Source organism: Oreochromis aureus, linkage group 13 (assembly GCF_013358895.1).
Source record: "Oreochromis aureus strain Israel breed Guangdong linkage group 13, ZZ_aureus, whole genome shotgun sequence".
Taxonomy (NCBI): Eukaryota; Metazoa; Chordata; class Actinopteri; order Cichliformes; family Cichlidae; genus Oreochromis; species Oreochromis aureus.
This window is the reverse complement of record NC_052954.1, coordinates 31,444,649-31,471,785: the sequence shown is the minus strand read 5'-3', so window position 1 is coordinate 31,471,785 and position 27,137 is coordinate 31,444,649. Positions and strand designations below refer to the sequence as shown.

The 27,137-nt window shown below is 39.1% G+C and overlaps 1 protein-coding gene across 1 annotated transcript in view; it reads right to left on the bottom strand.

Annotated features, from left to right (window-relative positions):
• The window catches only part of LOC120443272 (pro-neuregulin-3, membrane-bound isoform), a 215,830-nt gene that overhangs the window by 49,822 nt on the left and 138,871 nt on the right, over positions 1–27,137 (bottom strand). The window contains exons 3-4 of the mRNA XM_039621561.1: positions 18,489–18,562; positions 15,506–15,508 (exon numbers count right to left, since the gene is read on the bottom strand). Coding sequence (XP_039477495.1) covers positions 15,506–15,508; positions 18,489–18,562 — 77 coding nt within the window. The remainder of the gene's footprint in view (positions 1–15,505; positions 15,509–18,488; positions 18,563–27,137) is intronic.

Here is a 27,137-nt window from a genome sequence, read left to right as displayed (position 1 = left end):
ATACCAGGCTGTAAACATGCTTATTTCTGCAGCTGGCTTTTGAGTCACTTTTGGAGCCTTTAGTGGCCACTCAGGGAACTACAGTTTGAGCAGCTGCTACACTGGCTTTATTTTTAGGGCCAAATAATATCCTTTTTTTTAAACTTTTCAAACTGCTTTCTTTCTAGCATCTATCCTCATCTTTTCCCGAGAAATGTATTACTTTGAAAGTTTCTGTTGGGCAGTGTGGTGGGGGAGTGGTTAGCACTGTTACCACACCTCTACAGTCTAGCCGGGGCATTTCAGTTCTCCTGTTCTGTCAGCATCAGTGCTCTCTGCGTACTCCTCCCACAGTCCAAAGGCATTTCATTACAGAGGTTAGGCTAAATGGCGATTTTAAATTGCCCATAGGTGTGAACGTGAGCGTGTCTCTGTGTTAGCTCTGTGACAGACTGGCGATCTGTGCAGGGTGTACCCTGGCTCTTGTCCTATGGTAGCTGGGATAGGCTCCAGCCCCACTGCGACTGAAATAGATAAGCAGAAAAACACGAAGAGATGGAAAAAACAAAAGAATAACTATAGATCAAGAACATGGCAGCTTCAGATAACCAGTGTCAGATGGAAATTCTTCACTATTTCAACTGTCAGACTCATCCAAACTGTTATTTTTGGTTGGGAATGCTTGTCACGCACCTCAAATAATATACAAAATTAATAGAAAAATCAGGTGAGATCTTGTTTCAGTGAATAATATAGTAAAAATAATCCCCTATCCCTTCATTAATGCTGGAATGTGGCTAGTAAAGGTAATAAAGAATGTTCATTCTCTACAAACTGCACATTTTTCACCAGTCTAAACACAGTAGTGCTTCGTCCTTGCATTTGTATTTAGCTGATGGAATTGCAGTCTTCACTTTCATTCGACAGTGACCTCCCTCAAATTTGTACCCTGCGCACAGCATTAAAACAAAGTGACACATAATGAGGCAGAGAGGTCCAACCATAGGAGACAACAGCTTTTAACTGACGTTACTTTTGTTCCGAGGACTTGGGTTGAAATCACTCTCACTCTCAAAATTGGTTGACTGAGCCCTTTTGAGTTGCAGAAGGACAAATTGTACACCAGGGATGTTTTTTGAAAGCCTTGAAGTTAAATGGGCCTGAAGTGTATTCACAAAGAGAACTGTTTATGAAAGCTGCAGAAAAAGTTATGCACATCCTTCCTTCACTACAGAATGAATTCTAAATGTCAAATAATGCTGTTTAATCCAAAGTTTGAACATTTTGCATGGTGATGGGACTCTGTATTATTTAGACACGCAGTAATTGGTCCAATCTGTTAAGGCCGCTGTGCATCATCTGTGCTGTTCAACTCTTCAAAATGAAGACATAAATAGTCAGCAAAACTTCTGAGTCACCGCGGGAACGCCTACAGGGAGCTGTCAGTCATCATCGGGGTCGCATCACTGAGAACGCATCTTCCTCTCTAGCCCCCAGATTATAATGTATAAATCCAACCCTTGAATTACATGTTTGAAGATTCACTTTTAAATATTTCATAACACCATGTACCCTTTATATATTGTTTACTCCCATTTGTCTTCAACGGATGATATTTCCTGTTATTTTGTAATTTTTTGTGTGATTTATCTCTTTGATGCTTTCCCTTTTCATCCACATGTATACTTGCTTGTTCTTTTTCATAATTCCTTTCCCAAAAAGGCTCAGAAAATAACCTATTGCATTCAGCTGCAGGCTGAAAGTGTGGGTGGAAGGAGTGACTCCCTAGGTTATGGAAGTGGAACATTAAAAGGAAGAGAATTACAGCTTTAGAAAGAGTTGATGATTTGGGTCTGTTATTCAAAAAAGCATGTTGTAATGTGAATGATGTTGCATTCTGGTTTTATTGAGGCTCGTGACGGTACAGAAAATCGATCCCTCTGCTTCCTTGAGATTGGATTTCTTATTGTGTGACTGTTAAAAGTCATTTTAAAAGAGACAGACTTGATCTGCTTGGGCTGTCTGGCTCAGAGGGTGAGGCATATAAGGAGTGAAACAAAGAAGAAAAAGTAGAGTTGTGGTTGTGGTGTCCATTTAAATTATTAGCACCTATATGACAAAGAAATTCGGGTGCTGTGTAAAATGCAAATAAAAATGCAGCGCAATGATTTTAAATTCTTGTAAATCCAGATTTTATTTACAACAGAAGAAATAAAGCATCCAATGTTTAAACTGGGACAGAAGGTGAAACTTCTGGACCTCAAGAAATTCGGGATGGAGACTCTTCTATGACGTCATGCTGTTGTAATAACTGCAGTATCCATATGCGCAAGCTGGCAACTGAAAACAAGCTGGATGGCCTCTCTTCTTTTTAGTCCATCCATGTTTTCACAAAAGAAGTTCACATTCTGTTTTGTGACTACAGAACAGTTGTCCACTTTTCCTCAGTCCATCAGCTTTGGCCCAGAGAAGAAGGCTGTGTTTCTGGACCATATGACCACATTGCATGGCTGTGCGAACTGTGCAGGTTTTTTTTACAGATTGATAAACCGCTGTCACGTTTACTTCTGATAAACTCTCCTCTCTCAAATGCTTGTTTCATTTGTAATCACATTACTCACCTGTTGCCAGTTAATCCCAACTTTTTTGAGACATTTTGCCGCCATCAATTCAAAATGAGCTAATATTTGTCATGAAATGTAAAAAGTCTAAACATTGGATGCATTTCTTATTTTTTATTGTGAATAAAATATGAGTTTATGAGATTTGCAAGTCATTGCGTTCTGTTTTTATTTCCACGTTCCACAGTCCCAACTTTTTCTGGAATTGGGGTTACATATTCTCTATGGTGTTAAAAATAAAAAACTTCAAAGGTAAGTATCTCTGAACGACTTCTCCTCAGACTTTCAATTAATGAGTTGGCTTTCAAGTTAACTTTGTCCTAGTATAACTCACAAAACTGACGATACTTCTGTTTTATTATGAAAGATTTGTGAGGGAATTAAAATTTTGCTCCTATTGCATCAGCATCCAGGCTACTGAAAACGATCTGTCAAAGAGATTAATTTTATTTTGATATGATATTTTATGCCCATTAGTCACCATGTAAATTGCCGTTCCCTAATTATTCTGTAATTTATCACTATTAAACATCACAAAATTTTAAATGGCAGAAATATGAGCTATATTTCCCCTCAGTGAATTTACAAGCTTGTACTGTTGGCTTAAATAATCCAAGCTTTTATTTGCACTCTCATGAGACTTGGAGTGCAAGGATGGCAACAAAAAAACACAACACACCAATTAAAACTAACCAAACCAAACAAAAAATACAAATTTTAAAGACTCAGTCTGTACCATGAATTACAATCTATGCAGATATTAAATTAAAATCAACACCCTTAAAAATTTATCATGTGTGCTGATTAAATCACAGTTGTAGAAAAGGCAAAGGAGCAAGTGAGTTAGCCAGTCTTTAGATGTAGCAATGCAAGGATGTGTTTTTGGAAACTATAAGGAAGGAATAAGAAGAAGGTGGCTCGCTGGCAGGCTTCACAGGGATGAATGAGTAAGAGAGGAGGAGGTAGGGAAGAGTAAGCGGTTCCCACAAGCATTGAAATAAAGGAGGAGGCAGGGGTGGAGGAGGATGAGAGAGGCAGGCAAGAGATGTCAAAAGTGAGTTTGGGTAGTTCTGGTAAGTGATAGGGAGAGTTTAAGTTTTAAGGGCGTAGTGAGCAAGAGTAAGAGTGAGAGAAAGAGAAGGGAAGGAAGAGGAGAAGGTGGAAGAGAGTGGGATGGAGACAGACAGAGGGCAAGCCATGATTCAGCAGGGCAAGGCACATGTCATGTACTTAAGTCACACAGAGTTTCGTGACTGTCATTCCCCCTCTCTCTCTATGTCTATCATCTCTTTCACTCTCTATTTCATTACCCAAAAATAAGTTGAAATGGCAGATAAATAACCAATTCCACTACTCTCCACTTGGGCATTTTAAGATATGCTGATCCAAACTAAGTGAGAGGCTGCTTATATGGAAGGTAGATAGTCTAGACTTTCAGGAAGTTGGTGAAGCCTTTGGATTCATGAGGGATTTTTGTCCATGACAAATTTCCATTTGGGAGCAAATAATAAAAGTGTGCACTTACATCATTCAGACTTTCACACACATATAAATGGTAATTTAGTAAACTGTAAATGGTCTGGCCTTTAGATAATACTTTTTTTCCCTTTGGAATACAAAAAAGGTTTTAGCATAAAGTCACATTCAGCTATTCATACAAAAAGATGGATGCAGGCTTCAGTATTCTGGCAAACTCCACTCATACACACGGGCTGGAGAAGCCAGGGATTGATCCATCAATCTTCTGACCTGCACTATCTCTAAAGCCACAGCTGCTGTGCAAGCCACTGGCCAACCAGCTAGCACAGCTTGGACTTTAGTCTTACTCAAGGAGATGAGTAAATGGAGGGTCTGGGGTCTAGGGATCAAACCTTTGGACCACTCACTCAACCACCTAAGCCAAACATTTATTTTTACTTTCAGTGTTTCAAACTGAGCTTGGTTCCAAGCATCCTAATTTCCTTTTAATTTAATCCAGCTATTTAAATGATTTAAGTGAGTTGACTAGTATGGCAATGGCCCCATTAATCCCTCCCAGTAATTGATATTTCAATTACTTTGCCAATTGAAAATATAGATTTATAGAAGGATGCGACATGAGCCAATGCAAGTTAATGTAACGGGAAACATGGAAAAACAAAAGTTAGCTCAACAATAGTCCAGGTTTATAACTAAATACAACTGCTGTGAAGAGGAAAGTCTGAAATCAACCTCTTCAACTTTTTACACTTAGAGGCTAATAACTTCTAATGGTACATCTTCAAGTTGTGTGTTCAAAGGTTAACAAATTTGTATGGAAATGATACAAGGATACAAGGAAGGAGGGTAAAAAACCTTGTAATAACAGAAGTTACTTTTATTTCCACTTGCCATTTAGTACCATTCTTCCTTTTGTTGCAGTGCATTTTAATATGGCTATATGACCTGTGCACTGATCCCCGATCAGTCCTTTTGTTCTTGGTGGTTTAATGACTACAAGAGCCGCATCCAGGTGAAGGAAAAAGCAGGAAGCACATCTTAATATACCCAGGAGCTAATCTTCATTCATGCTAAACAGAGAGGGTGTAATGAATTCAGTCTTATAATGAGAACGAAAGACGGAATAAGACAGAAACAAAGAGGAATATAGTGAGAAAGAAAGTGGCTCCAATTTAGAGCAGATAACTTTAAATGAGGAGTCCATTGTTTGTCCATAGAAGCGAACAGCAACTCTAATGTTATTTCTTTGGCTTTTTATTAGAGTGCATACTTCAGTTAGTTACACATTCAGTTTCTCTATTATTTTTAACTGATGAAATGGAGCAGTTTTGTTACAGCGATACAAAAGTGAAGCAAACTGGAAAACCAGTCATATATACAGTATAGTAGGGATTTTCTTTTTACTATGGCCAAATCAATGGTGGCAAATGTATATAAACAGCAACATTTATGCTGTGTAAAAACACTTTATCATGCTTCTTGCAATTCCTATCATTGAAAGTGTAATCAAATTTGACTCTAAAAACACAAAATTTGACTCAGAAACTACTTAAAATGAAAAATAATAAAGATGCACATGATTGCAAAGCTCGTCTGAAAAATATAAGTATGAATAACTTACTGCATTTCTGCATTTAGTTTTTAAATTTTCACTTAAACAGAAATTACCAACTAGAATTTACTTAAACTTCTTAGACTCAATTAGAGGCCGAGTTACATAAAAGAGCTGCATTTCTGTTCTTCCTAATAAATAAGCGAAAGCAAATCAATTGGGCTTGGCCTTAATTATTCTTGGTACATTTGGTCATACATAATGTGAACTGCACTTAGTGATACTTCGTGCTATTGATTAATCAAAGGCAGGGAGAAGCACTCAAAGATTCTGTGTATGTGACGGCAAAAAAGTGAGATTCAAATTGTTGAAACAAACGGGATCCCGCTGACAGAAAATGACACCAACCTCAGTTGTCAAGCGGTAAAGCTTTCGAAAAGGAGCATTAAAAAGCCATTTGGAGAGGCCAATTTCAAGTAATTTTGTTCTACTATCTCCCTCATCCAACTGTTCCATCACAGAGGTCTGCTCGCCATTAGCACGTTCTCCACCTGCATTTGTGGCAAGTTGTCATAATCGTTTAAATCACTGCGGCAGCTAGGAAGGCTTTAGATGAGACAGTTGTTTAAAATCACGAAAGCTGTCTGATTTATTACACACACACACACACACACACACACACACACACACACACACACACACACACACACACACACACACACACACACACACACACACACACACACACACACAGAGCTACCTGTCTTGATATTATTAGTAAGGGAATTAAACAGGTACTTTTCTGCCATTATCACACTCATACACACTGTATATGGGGAATTTTTATCAATATTGCAAATTAGGTCATTATTTTGTTTAAAAACACAAGATAAACAAAGCAAAAATACTCCCAGAGGTCATTTGTATAAGCAGCTTATTGTATATGTATTGTTAAGTGTCCTCTACTGGCTCTGTCAGTCATTTCAACTCACACTCTAGGAACAACCCCCTTAGGTAGCTCTAGTAATTATGGCAAACTATGACAAAGCAACCCCTCTAATTTAAAGGAAGCACTTAATTTTACCAAAACAATGAACTCGATCCTTTTCTCAAAACTGTAGCACTGTCACAAATCCTGAATGTCTTGCAGATTTTTGAGCAATGATTTTTGAAAGTTGCATTAGTCCTTTTGGCGGTATCATTGAGAAAGAAGTATTACCTTTTTGGTTATTAGGATAGAAGACTCGCTGGCATAAATATCGCCAGTTATTAATGATATTTTTGGAATCTCATATCTTCTAGTTTCTATAGCAGAGGAGCCAGAAATATAGCCTGTAGGCGAGATATGGCCTGCCAAAGCATCCAGTCCACACCACTGGATTGCTTTGCAAAAAGAGAAAAAGAGAAAATTGCAGAGGGTTGATGGATAGTCTTTGGATTAAATTTTGCAGTATAATGGATTTGCATTTACAGAATGCTTCTCTAGTCTTATTGGCCAGTTTTCATCAGGAAGAATTGTTTTCAAATTCATTAAGAATGGATCACATCATGAATTTGGTTCTCCAAATAAATAATTTCATCTGAGGCAGAAATCTGAATCATCGTCAAACAGACATCAGACGTTACCCATGTGCTGCCATAGCACACCAAAGGTATAAACCAAGAAACCATCACATAGAGTTTCTCTAGTTTTTATCACCGTCGTGTTTCTTAGTGATGACAGCAGACTCACTGGATGCAGAAAATCTGCCTTTCTAGGTGTGGCTTATTAAATGTGTAAATATGTTGTGATATGTGTCGACTACAGAATGTGTTGGATTTAACGGTTGATTGTATTGGTCTCAATGTGGCCAAGGAGTCTACTGTAACACTCCTATTTTAGATTATTTGTTGTTTGTTTCATTTATAGGATAACTTTTTGCACCATAAATGCAAATTCATGCCAACATTCCGACATTTGTCTCCCTTATTGCATTTTCACAGAAAAACGTGGAATGTGAGAGCTGGATTATTAAATGTTGAATTTATATATCACTACATGCAGTTGGGCTAATACACGTGCAACATGCAGCTTTTACTGTGTATATTTTTTTCCAACATGTTTCTTCACACACACATTGACAGCAACTGAGACAAGCCTGGATAAATTTCACAGAGGTCGGGATTCAACTGGGGGTACTGAGTTGGTCTAGCACAGAGCCTTGAGCTCTGACACCCAGGACTAACCTTTCCATAGACAAGCTTAGAGCAGTGTTTTATGAATTCATAATAAGTAAATGGAAAAAGAACATATTTTTTAACAGCAGAAAAAAAAAATGCAAATATGAAGAACTGACAGACGGAAAGAGAAACCAGGGCAGAGTTAGATGAGGCGGAAGAATTGCATTGCCCCGTCTGCCACCCTCGCCTAGATATTGATGACCTGTGACTTGGGGGTGGGTGCAAGAAGTAAAAACATCAGCGTGCTCTGCTCTGGGAAAATCTGCATCCCACTGCTATATTCTTCACTAAGCACCAGCTGACAAGACCTATATTTCATTCTAAATTGGCCTTCTAGATATATCAGGAACTGAACGCGTATGGGCACAGCCAAAAGTTTTGATCAGACTCGTCGTGGAAAACAGGACGATTAATAAAAGAAAACGATGCCATGTTGTGCAGAATAACAACATGAAAAGGTTTTTGCTTTAGTATTCAGAGCAATTCATTATCTTTTCATTGACTTAATATTTTAATAAGGTTTCTGCACTCAATACGGATTTCTGTTCTTATCTCTCCCTCTCCCCTCCCTCCACTTTTTTTTACTGCTTGCCATCCCTGTCCATGGCAATAGACTGGCGGAAGGTAAATTGGGCTCAGCAATCAGTATCCATTAAGCTTCACTGCAGTAGTCGATTTTGCATTTGCCACAGAGTTCAACCACAAAGCGAGGAATATAAAGTTAGTGGACAATAAAGATTCATGTGTTTTCTGTCTATTTAAAAGGAGATGAATGCAGAATGCTTTCTGTCATTACAAGCAGAGGGAAATAAAAGGAGAGATTCAGCTATTACTGTTGACTCTAATGTTAGATACTGAGCGTAACGCATGCGATTAACTGATCAGGCCGTCACTCATGTGCAAATCGATACTTTCAGACGTTACCTCTCTTCTAAATTCATTCCCCACACATCAGTTAATTGTGTCTAATGATATGGCCCAGTAATGTGAGCTCTACTGTGTCTTAGTGTATTATTCATTCATTACCTTCACCAGCTGCAGCCCACATGGAACAGCAGCCATGTTAATCCTGTTCTGTGACATTTCTGTGGTTCTTGAAAGCAGTTTAACAGGCGATGTGTTCTAATGTCCTGTGCTTTGTGGTGAACCAGGTGGAGACTGAGAAATGGATGAGATTCAAGTGAGCCAGGATTGGCCCAAGTGGTCATTGAGGCACACCTGCAGCTAATTAACCTCTGTCTATATTCGTGTGTTTCATTAGGAGCTGACAGGCAAAGACTATTAGCAGCAAACTGCCAACGCCCTGCTGAGGACCTGGACCCAAACAGCCAGGCTATAAATGACACTCCCACTTTGGGCTCTGAAAAAAGAAACTTCATTTTCACGTGTGTGCAGGTGAACTCCTCCAAAAAATATCAGCACTGATTCTAGCTGCCTCGAAATAATCTGCAGTGTGGACGGCTGGATATTTTCAATGAGAAAGTGAAATGGATAAACACATTTCAGCTATGTCCTGCATCACCTTGTCTCCCTGCAAGGAGGTTATTTTGTCATGCAGAAAGCAACACCATCAGACAGTTTGCGAAACTTGGCAAGCTCGTGCAGAGGACAGAGCTCTGCTGAGAATTTACAGCCACCATCTAAATATATTTTACCCATACTGTCTTCTCATTTTTCCAAGTGCTCAGTGGCAGAGAAGTGCAACTTGGATAGTGCAGTCGAATCATGAGGAATGCAATCTTTGATCACTAAAGGATCATTTGTAAGATAACTCACAAATGTTGAATAATTTCTGTGATTAAGGACCACGATTTTCTACCATCTATGACCAGCCTTTGGTCACTGCAGTCCCTGGCAAAGCTTGTGCCCTTGCAGCTAAAAGAACAAACCAAACCTTCAGGGCTGGAACCAGAGTATAGAAATTAATGAGGTCCAGAATTTTTTCATCTTGATGTGTCACCTTTATTTTTTTTATTTTTCTGACTTAAGTTTGAAAACTGCAAAAGGCGTTTATTTTACACTTTTTCCTCCTTCCCTCTGGGGCAGTGTGATAGTGTCTTAGTTAGTCCTGTGAGGGGCCTTTCTGTGTGGTCTCTCTGTGTCTGTGCTTCCTCCCACAGTCCAAAGACAGGCATGCGGTTAGGTTAATTGGTCATTTTTAATTGGCCGTAGGTGTGAATGTAAGCATGAATAGTTTGTCTCCATGTTAGCCCTGCAACAGATTGGCAACCTGTGCAGGGGCTACCCTATCTCTTCCCCATAACAGCTGCGCTCCAGCCCCCTTGTGACCCTAAAAAGAAACAAAAAGGCTCTGCTCCTACTGAGCCTCAGATTTCCTCCTCATGCCTAAACCAACCAATTATCATTCCTCAGGCACTGAGGCATTGTACGGCAAGTCATAATTTTGTAGAATTCCCGTTGAACCTTTTCAAAGAAAAGACCACCTAGAGGATCACTGGATTCATGCCTGACTTATTTTGGAAAAAAAAAAAGGTAGAAAATTGCAAAATACCATACTTCATAGCTGATCACAGGCATGTGCTGGACCTACGTAGACTCATTCTGTTTGACTGAATGCTATCTTACTCTGGTGCCATGCGAATAGACAGACATCAAGATAAAAGACAAAATGAGATCAAAGTATTGCCACCCTCAAAGCACGGCGATGCGCGACTCTCACCTGGTCTAAAAGCTGGAGTTAGGTACCAGTTCAGCCATATTACTATTTATAGACGCCTTTTAATTTGGCAAAATGAAGAAATTTGGATTCTGTGCTTTAAGAAGAAAAACTGTCTGGTTGATGCTAAAGTTTATTATGATTATAGGATACTATGTCATAATTGCAACTTTTGAACACAGAGTACAGACAGGGCTCTGATGACATGACGCTAGTATTTCAGCCTGTATGAGTCTCACTAGACTGCACGCTTCAGACTAGTGCTGCTGCTACCTGCTCTCATCTGCTTTTTTAGGTGAGGCACAGTTCATTTTGGATGTGCTCAGAATCCCACAAGGACGCCTCAGATTCCACAATAAGCTATTTCAGATTCCAGTGCGTCCTTCTTTAACCGATAAACATTATTCGCTATATTCTGTTGTTCACTTTTTTCTCTGTTCTTACGATCTCCTTCTTTTTTCTCTGCAGTGCACGATAAGTTCGCATCTGTTATGCTGCTTCCAGCAGGGCCTAGGTCTCTGATGAGAGCGAGGGTGAAGCTGTGGAGCCCTGCTGAGGAGCAACACCACTGCCGCCTGTTCCCTCTTTATGTTTGAGTCATGATATGGTGAACTCCTGCAGACTGGTGACTCATTTAATCAGGAAAAACGCAGGTGGAACTAATTATAATAATGACAACATGTCGGTGTGACAGCAAGCTATTCCAGAGAGCCAACACTGTGAGTGGAACTGTGGGCTGCAGTCAACAAAGCCACTTCTTACATATGAAGAATATTTCACTTTCTATAGCTACAGGAGACGTACAGCATTTGTCAGTTAACATGTTATAACATTTACTAAAGAAAATGACACTCACATTAGTAACCAACAAACTTAGCTCAGCTTTACATTTACTCTGTTGCTGGTTTCAGTCCATGGAAGTGGACCTTCTTTTTTAATTTGAATGTAATTGCTGCCTCATTATTGAAGAATAACAGAAGCTCATAGATTATTTTGCTAATTGTAATCCCATGCAGCTTCTTGCATGTATGCACAAACAAATACACAGTGAGAGGGGGAGATGCTGAAAATTACAAATGTGCAAGATGGATTCTTTTCATCTGGTTTCAAAGACACCTGCTGTCAAAGAGAGGATTCTTTTGTCGTCTTTAATGGGTAGTCTAGATGTGAATGTGGCCATTTCCTTCACCCCAGACAAATGCCAATTAAAAGTAGTCTGTGCCTCAGAAGTAGCGATCCATACAAAGCAAGCAATATCTTTTTAAAAAATATTTTCAGGTAAAATATATCAAATTCTTCAGCCAGGATTCAAAGGCTTTTAATCTGCTGCTCTATACAACTTTCCTAACTTTCTCATCTTAAGCGCTAGACTCGATCAGACCCCCTCAGACTTTGGTATTGTGAAGCTGTCAGTCACACAGACTTGACATTTCTTTGTCCATATTGTGGTAGGATATGGATTTGCCTTCCCACAATGACTCAGTATAAGAAGGAGGGCTGATACCAGAGCTATTGCTGGAATTGTCAAGTACTCTTTTCCTCCTTGTCTTTCATATGGTGTAAATTCAACAGGGTGCCTCGTGAGACTCCACTTTGCACTTTCTGTGTGACAATGCCAGGAAGGGGACTCAAGCATGCAGAAACATGAATGCAAAAATGTAAGGCACAGTTCACCCTTTAAAAACACAAACCTTCACTTAAAGAAATGTGCCAGCTTCACTCGAGAAGAGTAAACCAAGGACGTGGTGGGAGCTTTGTATGCGCTAACTGTTCAGCTTTCTTACACATTTAATGCTCTATGTTTGTCGAGCTAGTCATCTATACTGCCTGTTCTATAATGTAACGCCTACATAGAACGACTTTAATCATCTAGAGCTGGAGCAACATTACATCTTATTGCAATGACCATATCTGAACAAGCAATATTAAAATCAGCTACAAGTATAAGCTAATGTGTTTGAGTCTCCTGGGTCAAGTCCAAACCTCAAGAAATATGAGATGTGTTCAAGTGATGTCCTTAAATACAGGTGACAGATCGTTCAGGACTGATTTCAGTGTGAAAACACACATCGCTCTGATGCTTTCCTCTTAGAGCTAGCATTTTTAGTTTCTTTGAATGCTATTGATCTGAGAAGACCCATATTGGAAAAGAAGCCTTCTTCCTGAATCCCAGTGGGAGCTGAAGATGACAACTCACCATGCTTGCGATTGCCTGTATATAAATACGTGCCTGGTCTTATTTTAACTGAACACAGAAGTTTGGTTTTCCTAGAAGTTAGACACGAAAACAGCACTGAACATTGCTTCTGAAGCATTCACTGGGGGCTATGGAGCCTTAGATTGAAATGCCATTCATGCGTACTTCTTGTATAAAATACTGCGTATGTACATTTGATGAGCGATTTTCAGTTCGTGGTCTTTTTTTGTTCGCAGACATTTCCACGACGGTGAACAAACACCATTCATCACATGCTCAGTAGATTGCTATTGTAGCCATAACTATACAAGGTGACTCATATTTTTGTTGCTTCAACAGTTGGTCAGTGATAAAAGCACGAAGCTTAAAGAAATCACACGTTTTATTCTTCCTTTATATCTCACGGATTGAAACATGCAGTATGATGTGAAATACAGGGTTGTATTCTTTTGGAAATTGGACTTGAATGATTACTGCACTGTTATTGTCTGTGGTGCGCACAAACCTGCAGAGCATGAAATCAGATCTCATAAAGATAGTGCGAAGTAAATTTGGTCTCTGGTTTAACTTAAATCTTTCTCTCTGCGTCTGTGGGGTGTGATATGATGCATGTGCTATAGATGAAAATATGCTGAGTCTCCCTTACAACACTGTAAAAATACAGCGTCTTGGCTCCTGTGCCTTCAGTTCAGAAGGTTTCAATATGTTGTTCAGTGTGGCCAGAACAATGACTGAAAGGCCATGTAGATCATGGAAGCAGTAAAGAAGGAGATTAACGTACGGAAGCAAGAAGAGATAAAAACTATTTAAAGAGAATATGGTCCGGGTCTCATCTGTGGTTGTTCCTGAATACTGCGTCGTACTGTAAAAGTTCTTCAGGATACGTAGTGCCAAACAGCAACCTTCCAGTTTGAACAACAAAAGCTTTGTTGACAATGAAGAGAGTTTGAACTCAATTTCTTGAGCAATGAAAAGATTTGACATACTGCATGTAAGGATGGCAACAAAAAGCCTTTGTTGCTCTTTGACAGATTCGGGAGAAACCTAAATAAATCTCTGATCTCAAAGACATCCCGTCAAACAAGTTGGGTGACAAGCACAGTGTTAAGCCTTGCCAGCATTTAGAGAACTAAATGCGCATCAGTGAGTCACGTATAAGCTGTGCTCAGCCTCCGTATAGTTTGGAAGTTTTGCCTTTATTCTTTTAGACTTGGCTAAGTTGGGGTCCTCATTACACCACATATTTTTTAAACCCTGTATTTTCCAAGTTCTCCCACATATTTTAGGAAATCGTGACTGCCAGGTGTTATCGTTTCTCTGCCAGAGGACATGAAAATATTAAATCATCTCACATCCCTTTGTGGCCTTGTCCTGTACCCACCTGGGAATGGGTGTGCACAACATCCACATTCTTTATTTTGAAATGGTTAGATTGTTGCCATTTATTTCATACTACACAGAAAGGTTGACTTTTTTCAGTTTGGAGTATTTTTACACCAGGACGGAGGAGCCAAACGAGCAAAATACTTACAATTCAAAATGTTAATACAGAACTTGAAACAGTTAGTCTGTGTCAGCCCACTGCCCATTCCCACTGACTTACAGACAATTTTCTAGATAATTGGTTTCCTTTTTGACCACCTCTAGACAGAAACAATGAAATTCCAAGGAATAAAATATTTTTCCACCATATTTTGTGTCTTTTGATATATTTTAAAAGAGTTTACAATATAATTCTCTGGGTTTGCATTTTGAGCTGCATGTGGCTGCTTTTAAGTGGTTACCCACAGTTTTAAATAGTTTAGCTTGAAGCTGTTACATAAAAATTTAAGAAATTTAAGAAATGAGAATGTGCTGCATTTCTACTTTTTATCTAACAGCAAAAGTAATATTTCTACTTTTGGCTACTGAGCAAAATAAATCAATCTGGCAGCTCTTACCCTCAAAGGTTCCCCAGCTTAAATTATAATAATAATTAACTTAATCATATCGACATATTAATAAAGATGTTGTACGTGATCTTTTACCTCCTTCCTCTGCAGGTTATCCATTAAATGTAACCCTGGCTGACACCATTTCATATATTCAATTTGATTACGCATCCATTAGTCAATATTTTATAATATAACTTATGATTGTGCCTGTTTTCTTCAGATGACAAAATTTCTTCCTCATTGGCTGCCTTGTGATTTTGCTTGTATAGTCACTGGAGTCATGGCACTCCTTTCATCCTCGGAGACCCTGAGACAGTGCGATAGCCCTCCTCACAAGACGTGCACTTTCATCCGGCCTCTCTCCTCCTCGTTCGTGCCCGTCCTTCCTTCCCACCGAGACCCCAGCTTGCCAGAGGTCCTTGGCAGCATTTGTCTGCCCTGCTGGTGAACCTTTTTAGCTGGCGCAATTCAAACCTCAGTCCATCTGAGGCCCTGCCACTTAGTGTTAGGAGATGAGTTGGACAGAAAACTGTAGGCAGGGGAGAAGGGATGAGGTCTGATGCTTGGACAAGATGCGTGGTGAGCAAAAGATGGCACGGAGGAGGTTAGCAAGAGACAGATGGGGGCGAGAGGGCTGTCTGGAGGGAAATTTGGAAGAGGGAACAGGGATGTCAACACTGAGGCAAGCTCGAGCACGAGACACAGAGGTAACCTGACAAATTAGGATTTGATTAACTACAAGCAAAGGAGTCAAGGAGAGTGATGCTGTGACAAGATTATCTGAGGGTTGAGGAAAGAAGAGAAAGGCCACAATCTGCCACTCTTCTTTTCCAACTTTGCACTTACCAACTTTTCGAGGAGAACGTAGTTGAATAAAACAGGAAAAAGAAAGAAAAAAGATGGTGTTACTGAAAAAAGAAATCCATTGCCTAGACAACATTGTAGAGAACAGAAAACAGAGATGTGTCAAAAATGGGTACGCTGGCTGAAAAAGAAATAGAAACCATTGAGAATGACCTGAAAGCAGGACAATCTTTTTTTTTCTCCTTTAGAAAAGGAATTGAGGACAGGCACAGAATTGGAGAAAGTAGCAAAAATAGATGAAAAAGATCAGAAGTGAATGATGGAGTAGTGCAGGTTAAAGCAAACAGAAAGGTGCGGGGGAGGTTTTTTATTCATTTATTTCTTTTTTGTGTGTGTTTGTTTTTGCCAGAATAATTTTAAAAAACATTTTTTTTTAAAAACCCTGTTTCCCTTTTTCATAGTGCTGGATTAATTTAATTTGAGGTCTCTCAATGCACAATAATGGCTTGGTAACGCTTAGACAATTTGTATGGAAATTCACCTTGAAGAATCCTGGCTATTATCACAGAGAGAAATAGTAGGTGAGATAAGAAAACCAATTTGAAGCTATGGTTACCGTGTGGTTCTTTGTTAGGTAAAAGTTTGGATTTTCTCACCTAAATGCTAATTCCTTCACCCCTGGAGTTATATGTGACATTATGTGCTACAATCATTTTTTCTAAAGGACAAAAAGGGCATGCAGTTTTTCCCCTGAAAGTACAAAAAACATTCACGAATCATACTTATGCACAGTTTTACTCATGGACAGGTGCAAGTCTGTCATCTGACCCCAACCTGCTTGAACATGCATGTCACTGGCAAGAGAGAAAAAAAACACAGAAATAAACCTGAACATCCAATCCCCAATTAATTAACTGACTGAATTCATTTCACAGCTTAGTAATATTATTTCTAGCAGAAAACTGAGTTGAAAAACTTCTGGTGAATTTCAGAGCACTTTTTAACTTCCATCTATTATATGCAGATTGTAGACTGTACATAAATTACAAGTATTTTTTGTATATTCGTCTCCCATTGTGTACTTAATAGACCTTTTAGCATGCACTATTAATAATACTAATAGTGCATGCTAAAAAGTAATATGAATATTGTAAATAATATCAATTTTAAACGTGTACCAAATTCTACAAGACCTTTCTGGAAGCTTTTATTAAATTTACAGTTAGTGTACAGATCAAAGGGGTAATTATCAAAATACCATCAAATATGTTTGTTCTCTTAGTACAAGTACCTGCTGCAGTATCCCCCCTTTGTTTCAGAGAACAATGGTGCTACGAACATCATGTCTAATGTGCCTTCAGTTGGATCAACAAAGCAGAATGGCAATCAGGAGCTATTTTTCTCTGACATTTGACAAATTGCTTAGCTAAGTGATGGGGGTGGTAACATTTCTTAGCTACCAATACATTCAGGTCAGTAGGTTGGTGTACAAACAAAGCGATGGGTGTCACTTCAGTGAACACTGCTGTTGTTCTAACAAGGACAATTACCCTAATACTCATTTGGAATTAAAAACCTCATTACAGAGACTTAATTAATGATCTGGAAAGTAAAGGATATTAACAAATAGCGAGCAATAACGCTGCATTCGCCACATCTAATCAACATGTCTCATTCTCCTTTGCAATCAAGTATAACACTTCATATTCCTAACAGGGAATTTAGATTTTAATAACACTGCAGTGAGTCTCCTTTTTTTTGGACATTGGGTCATTGGATGTCTATGGGGTAAAAATTCCCAAGGCGCATCTCTGTCCATTTATGGTAAATAGTGCTATTACAGCATGCTGCTTGTTAGTAAAAAAGTCACAGATAAGCTATTGTACTGCCACAACATTAGTGCCTGCGTGACAAGGTTGCATAGTTTTTGGAATGAGCTGAGGGGACCTGGGAAATTAATATGGAATAGATAGTGAGGAGTAAGGACATAAGTTAGGGCAATTTGTGTTCTTCCCTCAACTCTGTGACATTGAGAGCACCGTGTGTTTGGGAGATAAAGAAATGGGAGAAGTGACATTAGTCTGAGTCAGAGAGGATATTTGAGAAGGCACTGAAGAGAGGGGAAAATGAAAAGGTAATAGGAGGACAGATTATGAGTTTGTGTAAAGAAAGCGCAGCGAACATTAGAAGGAAGGACAGCCAAGGCTGGAATGCTGAATATTCTATAAATTATTGCTACCTAAACATAAAAAGAATGAACACTGTTAAACTACTGGTGATTTTTGTCAAGAATGTGGAATATGTTGATATCTGCCTTTCATGTATCTTTTTCAGCGTCTTCATCTGTCTAAAATTTAAAAAATTAGAAAACATTGGCTGAATCTGACGAGGAATAATATTGTATCATATTTCTAAGCCCACACCCCTGCTGGAATTCAAAGCAGGAGGTCAAACTCACCTGGAAACAAGGTAAAAGTAATCAGTACAAGTAGAATGATAGCTGTTAAGATTAAAAGAAATCTACTTCATACAATGCATGTGCATTTCATAGTACAAACTAAATGTAATATCCAGATGTATTTTCGGTCAGGAGGAAAAGTCCTTCCATGATTGCTTTGTTGCTGCAATGATTAATAACGCCTCTGAAGGAATATGAAATATGCTTGTATGACAAGTTTTAAATGTAAACTGTCAAACACACTGAAAAGATTCCTATTTTTACTCTGTATGAACCATATTGACACCGTATGTCTGGTTTGCATAGCAGACCAAGGAGCGGCAGTAAGGACATGCTCAGTAACTCTCATATATGCTAGTGAACATTTTTCCTTTTGGGTTATTGATGTAGATCAATAGTCTGAAAAATAGATCTTATGGACCCAGACCCTTTCAGAATGAGCTTCCTTTCTCTCATGTTCACTTCTTTATTATACATTTGAGTTTATGGACTTATTGTATCATAGATCTAGACACACTGTATCCACTGGGGGTTAAAAAAAAAGAAAAACAAAGTGTGTACTCTTACTTGGGTCTGACAGGATGGAGTCAGTCTTGGGCAGAAACTGGTCACAGCGGATTCCTTGGTATCCTTCTCGACACCTGATGGAAAAAGGAAGATAAGTATTAGTCAAGTAATCAAAAGCTTTAGCTGGGAAACTACACCAATGACCTTTATACATTCAATTAATTTAAGAGGGGCTATTATGCTTTTGCTTATTTTTATATATAGTCGACACATGTAAAAGTAATCCTAATAGCTTTTCCTGTAGATATCACTGATATGGTTAATTTAGCTCTGTAAGCACAGAAGCATAGTGACAACCTATAGGAAGAAAAACAGCTGTCTTTAAAGTTTGGTGGAAAGGAGCTGAAATGGTTTGTTTCACACACACACACACACACACACACACACACACACACACACACACACACACACACACAATAAAGAGCTACTCTCACTGAGTCACAAAACGAAAGAGTTAGAAATGAACATAACATCTCCCCTCATGTCGCAGGTTCAGTCACTATTTTTCTTGGCGTCTTGGGTCTTTTCTTGCTGCTCTAGTTTCTTCATCAGCCACACTGTCATCTCATTCAAAACTTTAGCATCACTATGTCCTGATGCATTCTCAATCATCCAGGTGAGGAAATCCCAAAAACTTGATTATGTTCATCTGGACCTAACATTTTCAATGAGAGAAACGTTTCAGTGGGTTTCAAACCCACTGAAACCCAGGATCCAGTTCCCTAGGTCAAACAGAGTATTTTAGTGTACGCTGTTAAGTGCCAGGAGGCTTGCCATGGTTTATACATCGGGGAAACCAAACAACCTCCGGGTAAGTGGTTGGTACAACACAGAAGAGCTAACTCATCGGGCCAGGACTCCATCAGTCTTTCAATGATGAGGATGTACACATCCTGGACAGGGACGAATGCTGGTTTGAGCACGGAGTCAAGGAGGCCACTTACGTGAAAAGGGAAAGACCATCTCTGAATAGAGGAGGGGACCTAAGGGTAACCATCATACACTGCTGTGATTGCAGCCATTCCCCAACTCTCTGTGAATGGTACTCATGGTCTTTGATTGGTGGTTGTTGATCAGTGGTCATGACAATTAGCATATCAATGATCAAGAAACTGACCTCCTAGCTCATTGTCAGTTGTGCTAATTTTAGTCATTGTGCAAAGGTGCTGTTTATAAGGTTGGGGAAACCTGCAGTCAGCTGAGACTGAAGAAGCCACTTGGACAATGACAAAACGTTTCTCCCACTGAAAACGCTACATCCAGATGAACAGAAGTATCTAGTATGTTCCTTCATCTGGGACCAAAAATAATTCTGCATGCTCATTTTTGTTTTTTGGATCTTTTCTACAGTTCTCTTCTGATTTAAAATGATGTAAATATATAAAAAATGCTACGCCTGTAGAGCCTCCTCATCAAAGGAAGCAAGCTGACAAGAAGAAATTATTGGTGAGGTGATCTTTAGGGGCAGAACTCTCTACTAGCAAAAATGTGTCCTAGGCAAAATCACAATGGGTGCTGCAGAAGAAAAGGTGGATCTGGCGTGCATTGACCTTTCTCACAGCTAATGAGTTTCAGGTTCCTTGTTTGGTCAGAGGAACATCATTAGATGCACCACACAATGAATAAAATGCAAAATTTCTCCTACAAAGGCAAAGTGCAAGAACATTGTTGAAATATATATGAACTTTCCAGTGACATTGAATCTGCTGTGATATTTTTCTCCTTCCGTGTGCTAAATTAACTGAAGACACATTCCAGGGTTTCTGGATAGCCCTCAGACTTTTAAAGAAATTTGAACTGTTGAATATGATTGGCACATTAGTGAGAGTACCACTCTGGCAATGATCATTAAGCAGCTAATGAATTCTGAAATGTGCTTGGGCTGCCCTTCAGAAAGTATCCCAAGAAAAGACAGGATGTATTTTTAATTAATTTTAGCTCAATAACCATCTCCTTATCAACACATGGAAGTGTAGCGTTGTCTTACAGAACAGAGAGAAAGCACAGAGACTTAAATGAGGGCGTGAGGCCTAACTGGGTGTTGCACTTGGCTGGAATATCAATTTTGCCTCTGGCCAAATGTACTCTGCTTGCTTCTTGAAGAAAATACTCGTCTCACCCATGCAAAACATTAACTAAGAAAAAGACATAGTGATGCACTATTACTATTACTTACACTATTACTTAAAAATTGATCAATTTTTCAATAATCCTGTTTAATTATGCCTCAATTTTCATCTCTACTCCACCTGTATCCCTGTGTCTCCCCAGATTACTCTTGCAGCTTTGTTTCACAGAATCAATGTGTATCTGGTCTGACAAGCTGACAGCAGAGCAAAAATACTGATCCCTGCAAGTGAAATCTGAGAGAACATCTTTGTCCATTCAGACAAAACACTGGAGCTCTGCATAGACGTCAAGCTTACAAGAACTGGAATGTGGCATATTAAAGATATTTGCTTCATGCTGAATGACGATAGCAACCCTGTTTTGTGATTTTCAGTTCTTTAATCAACTACAGAGGGGGATTCGCCTGTGCATGCTGCTGGTACATATGTCTTTACTTTTGGAAAGAAGTAAAGATATTCCACGTGCTGTGGCAATGAATGCAAACTTTGAATGAAACTCGTATATATATATACAACAAATGCTTAAATCTTGAACTGGTTTCAAAATGGAGTTAAAGTACTCTGGGTGGAGCTGTGACTCACTGATACACAGCTCGCTCATGCAGGTTTTGAGTGTATTGTCAAGTGACACTCTCGCCTCTGAAAACTAAAAAAATGCTTGATTTTTGGAGGAGCTTCTCACAGCTGTAAGGCATTAGAAGAAATTGGTGGTGGTGAGATCCTGACACTTTTTAGCAATCACTTGACATACTGTCAATCTGCCTTTTTCAGGTTCACAGTCGGAAAAAGCACAGGTGTAATGTAAAGTTTCTAAGTAGACTACAGGCTTCACAGCAGACACTGTGTGAAGTGTATACTTATAAACATTCAGGAGCTTTATCAGAACTACTGTTCCTGCCACGAGGGGAATGTGGGCCGGCATGTGATGATTATGGGCAGGTCCTAACAACTCGAGTGATTTAAGTCAACCACGGATTAAAAAAAATGATATGATTATGTGAAGACTGCCAAAAATGGCATGCTTATTTACTCTGTAATTGAATTACACTTTTTTTTAAAATATGAATTGCTCAAAGTATTGCAAAATATGCCAAAGTAAGTGCTGTGGTCTAGTAACAGATGCTCAACTGCCATCTAGTCCAGCAGGGGCGTTGGAAGGCTTGGGGGAGGGAGCCAGTGTGAGAAATCTCCAGATAACTGTGCTTGCCATTGCTGTCACTGTTAGCACGGTGGCAGCAGTGCTGCTCCTGTTTCGCTTTTGGAAAAGTGCTGATGTGTATGCTGAATGGCCCTCACCAATACGTGAAACTCTTTTGTGCATTTTCACAAATACAGTTAGTTAAAACCAGTTCAGCATACCGTGACTATGTTATTAGGAACTGAGCTGAGCAAAATTTACATGAAATCAATAAAGGAATGTTATGATGCTACAGTCAACGCTAAGGAAAATACTGGCTGGAGCCCATGGTATGATCAAAATGACTGCAATCATTTGCAATTTCATTGCCTCCAAAATGGCTGCTTCCAAGACAGGTACCAGGTCTGCAAGCACACACACTCTGTTACTATCTTCAAAGCAACTTTGATGCATCAAGAAAGCAATAAAACAGCAATGAGACAGTCAGTCTGTCTGCAGTTGGATCTGTTTGTGATAAATCAGCAGAAATTGCAAACCCGTGGCTGCGAGTTGCTGTATATATACATGGAAATTCTCATTCATACATTCAGAGTCTAACCAAAACCTCATAGATTTGAAACAGAAATTCATCCACAAATAGTGACACACCTGTTGCAGGACAGTGATTTAACTCCAAAATGAGATACAGGTGCTTGGCAACTTCTCTTTTATATATGAATATAACCTGTTGCCAACTAGTTAAGTCTTGTATCACATAAGGATACATCACCGGCACAGACTGACCGAGGCCGATTGAAACATGTTGGCAATCTGTCTGCACTTATATTGTACGCAGGTTGTCTAATAAATTTGTTTGGCAATATTTCTGAGATCTGACGTGGGTAGATTGCAGTCTGCCCACGTCACATCTCAACTGCTGTGGAATCATCTTGTGTTCAAAAGTGGTTGCCCAACCTCTGGATGACCAGTTGCCACAACTACTTGCAACTGGTCACCAAATGCAAAAAAATTGTAATTTTAAAAAATATTTTTACATTTGTGTGTCTGTAGTGTGACCATTAATAACAAAATAATAAAGCAAAAATCAAACATTAATAATATAAATTTAAACTGAATTATAGTAGAATAAAATCAACATCAGACACCAAAGATTTAGTGTAATTTCCTATAGAGAGCTATCTTGTCAAGGGCAAATGCCATTTTTGTACAAAAAATAAATACTGGTTCATATATTAACCCAAGGATATATATACATTATACAGCTTAATGTTTCCTCACAATGTGCTCTCTTTAAGGGGCTTCTTCTAGTTGCATTTATTCCCATCATACCACCTTGCTGGTAATGATGTCGTCCACGCAGCTCACGAGGCCTCAAAAATCCCATCGTTTGTCAAGGCAACAGTTTTGCCACCTCTCCTCCAAGTTTGTTGTTCTCGGCTTTTAGCATCTCAGTGTGTGATGCCAAATATGTGCTGTGTGGGAGCGGGAGAACAAAACAAACACAAACAAATGCAGTTGCTTTGTTTTAAAGATGCGATCTAAATCAGACTTCAAAAGTTTGACGAAATCTATTTTAAATGAAAAACGTTTCAACAACTTTATATAACGGGGCCGGGGCAGACGTAGGTGAGCTGGATTTCACTGACTGTTCTTTATACTACTGCTTCGTCAAAGTGGCTGGCAGATATGCCCAAGGTGTTCTTGGCAAATCCCTGATGCACTGGGTAATGGCAATGGTAAGAAGGGTCTCATTCACAAATTGTCACATATGGATGATTGTTCAGGACCGCTTAAAGCACACGTGTCACTGGTTAAGTGTCAAATAGTTAAAGACATGACCTTTTCCTAAACCTAATCAAGTAGTCTGGTGCCTAAAGCTCAACATACAGCCCAACAACTTACTAACTGTGACACAGCAACTTGCAACAAAATGCCAGTATTTGATGCCCAAGGAGAAAACCAAGTTAGCATATGAAACTCCTGCAAGACGAAGCCTACCTCAAAGCAAACATTTCAGTAAAAGTATATCTTGTCAACAGGTCACTTAAACCACCAAACACATCTCTCCATGGTACTGTGACCTAAGCCGACTAAACTTTGACGAGAGGCAACCTTTGTCAACCCAGCTGATGTGAAGAAAGATAATTAAAAGAAAGGAGGCTTAACACGGTGACAGTGCCCGTGTTTCATGCTCATTAGGTGGAACAGGGGAAGCAAGAGTGAACGCTAGACATTGTTAAAACATACTTAAAAAGGCAAGAGAGAAGACAATACGCACAATTATGCACAGTTGAACAGACAACGCATCCCTGTTAAGTGGCCAGGAGCACCATAAACAGCTGCAATATCCTTCTGGATCATGTTTAGGACTGTGCAGCTTATGAAGTTCTTGTATCCCTCAAACTCTGCTTTTTGTTTGCCTATGCCGTTTGCTGCTGAGATCAAAACACTTCAAAGTGTTGCCTTATGAAGCTCAGAGGAGTGAATATGAGAATGGATGAGAGACTGTGGGAGGGTATTGAAGAGTTCCATGCCTTCTAATTAACACCACAGTCATTAATTAAAAGAAAACAGGAAGCAAGTACATGCATGCATGTGTGTAAGCACGTGTTTCTCTCTGAAGTGTACAAAGCCTGGGATAAATATAAATATGCCGCCCAGAGGATGATGAATTTCTGTAAAGGGAAGCGTGAAAACACATGAACTGGTGACTAAAGACACACATACATATGCATGGATCCAGTGTGAGAAAAGCAGTTTAGAAGTTAAGTATTTGTGGAAAAATTTAATTGAAGAACATAAGTGTTATTACAGCATACCTGGTATTATTTTCTCTGGGTGTGATGGTCCTGAAGAAAACTATTACACCAGAAACTACCAGGAAGCTGTGAGTACTTTGGCAGGTATTATGTTTAACTGTCTGGGTGTCAGTGGAAATATTTTGTCAGTGCTATAGCAAAGTAACCATGCATGATACTGTCATAACACTTTAGTGGTGTGCACCAGAAATCACAGATAAGGTTGTGTTTCAGCATGGCTTTAGTCTGACCCTATAATACTGAGTGAAAGGAAAGGTATTAGGGGCAAGCAGCTGGACTCGTCAATGATCATGTCCAAGAACTCTTTTGGTGTGATCCAGCCCACAGTGACTAAAAGAAAGGCATGAAAAGCCACGTTTTATTGTATTTAGATACCAAAGATGCAACATGATTTTATTTTTAAAAGACAAATGATCCAAACAAATGTCTCACTTTCCTTGGCAAGTCATTTAGACCATTTAGTCTAAATTAGGATTAGTTTGGATAATTAACTTTTAGGAATTGTTACTGTGGAAATCAAAGAAGGTACAAAATTTGATTAATCAAATCCTAAATCAATTTTAATGTGTCTGCTGGGCTTTAATAGCAACTCTCAGCTTGATTTGTTTAATCGGGTAACCAAATACAAATGACAGTCTAAACTTCAAAGTGGGCCTGAGATTATTACTTTTCGACTTTAATGACATTACATATCACTCACTGTATGCGTTGCTATTCATTCCTCTCTTTCTTGATGGGACAGAAGATTGAAATGAAAATCTGGCTTTGTTTGGTATCAAGGGAAGTCTCTTCTCTCATTTTCCCAGACTAGTTGATTGAAATGCATCTAGGGCAGTATGTCTCAAGCAGGCAGGGTGTGAAACTGTGTGTATTATATTTCTTGTTGTGTATGTGTATCTATGGACATGTTCTATCAGTAACCCAAAGGCTGTCTGGAATACCTGTCCATACAGTTTGTGTTTTGTATGTATTGGGTATACGCAGGACAGTCTCATAGGAACTCTAGCATGACAAATGTTCTTTTGAGAACATCTAAACCCATTATTATCTCCATATAATCTTACTATTCACCACTACTTATGGAACTGGGTCACAGAGGCAGTGATGTAAGCACAGTGTCCTGATCCTTAGTCAATCCTTTGTCAAGCATTTGCATGCCAGAAGATGTCCATTCTTCGTTGCTGTCAAGGTGCCCCAATGGTTGGATGGCCATGCTATCTGAGCTGGCTCCTTTAAAGGTGGAGCAGCAGGCATTTTTGATAACTCCCTTGCAATGTTTGAGACCTGCCCTTAAGGCAATTCAAAGCTCTTGGAAGCGACAGCCTTTATGGTTGTGTGTAGCCACAGTTTTGTTCTTCAATCGCAGATGACTGTATGATATTTGGTTATTACCAATACTAGCCTCTCTCACTAGATTCTTAAATATTTAAACTCTTTCACATCTGTTTGACTTGGCTTTTTGACTTTTAGTCTTAGTCAAAGGTAAGTATTGCTGCAGAATATAAAAAAAAGCTTTTGGTTAATGTACAAAAACACAAAATAAAGAACAGAAAAAAAGAAAAAAATGACAAAAAAAGGAGGTAACATGTACAGAAGGAATGGATAAGGGTGGGCGACTAAGTTTTTTTTACTTGCACTGCAGTTGCACGACTCCTACATATTCTTGGTTGCTTTGTGTTTAACAATGCTTATAATAGATGACAACTGCCTACTGAGTCTGCTAGTACATAAGAGTGCACCTACTGGCCATATCTATGCAACTGATTACAATTATTATCAGCCAACTAATGAGACAGCATCAAAATCAACTGTTGTGGCTGATGAGGGACAAGCAATTATCTTGTATTTCAAAGAATATAAAGGCATTTTGGAAGGAAGACATCATTTAGAGATCAGATTGAGCTCCACTTGATCTCCTAAAGTAAGATTACACACTTAGTACATTCTAATGATTATTAAATATATGTAAACAAGGACTGTGACAACAGGCCAATTATTTGGTCACCGTTAACCCAAAATTAAATTGCCTGTGCTGTCTAATAAACAGGAGGCACATAGTCCATTTTATGCTCAAGATACTTCTGTGTCTCCAGTGTGATTGTGTAATTGTGGTCTAATCCAATTCCAGTTTAATTTCTGAAAATTGCCTTTACAGAGACATAATTACTAAATGAGCTTTTGGAGCAGGTCTCAAATTTCTAAGGTGAAGAGGAGCATGTTCCTTTTGCAGGCATTTCAAAAGCCAGTTCAACTGGATGACTTCTGATAGCAGCTCATTTCAGTGAGAAAATCAATCATTGCATTTTCTTTTCTTTATGCATATGTCACGTATATGTAAGTTTGCAGCTTCCAGTTGTTCAGTGCTTCCAGTTGCCGAGCTTCTCTGACATGTATCACACCGAATGCTACATACAGGCCATGTTGCAAACCCTTGCTTCCGTCTAACCATCAGTCCTCTGAAACCTCACTTACATCCCGACTCATTCACCAGAGACGAGAGGTTACTCAGTAATTCAAAGCTCTTACTGATCACTCAAATAAAAAAAAAGCCATTTTCTTTCAT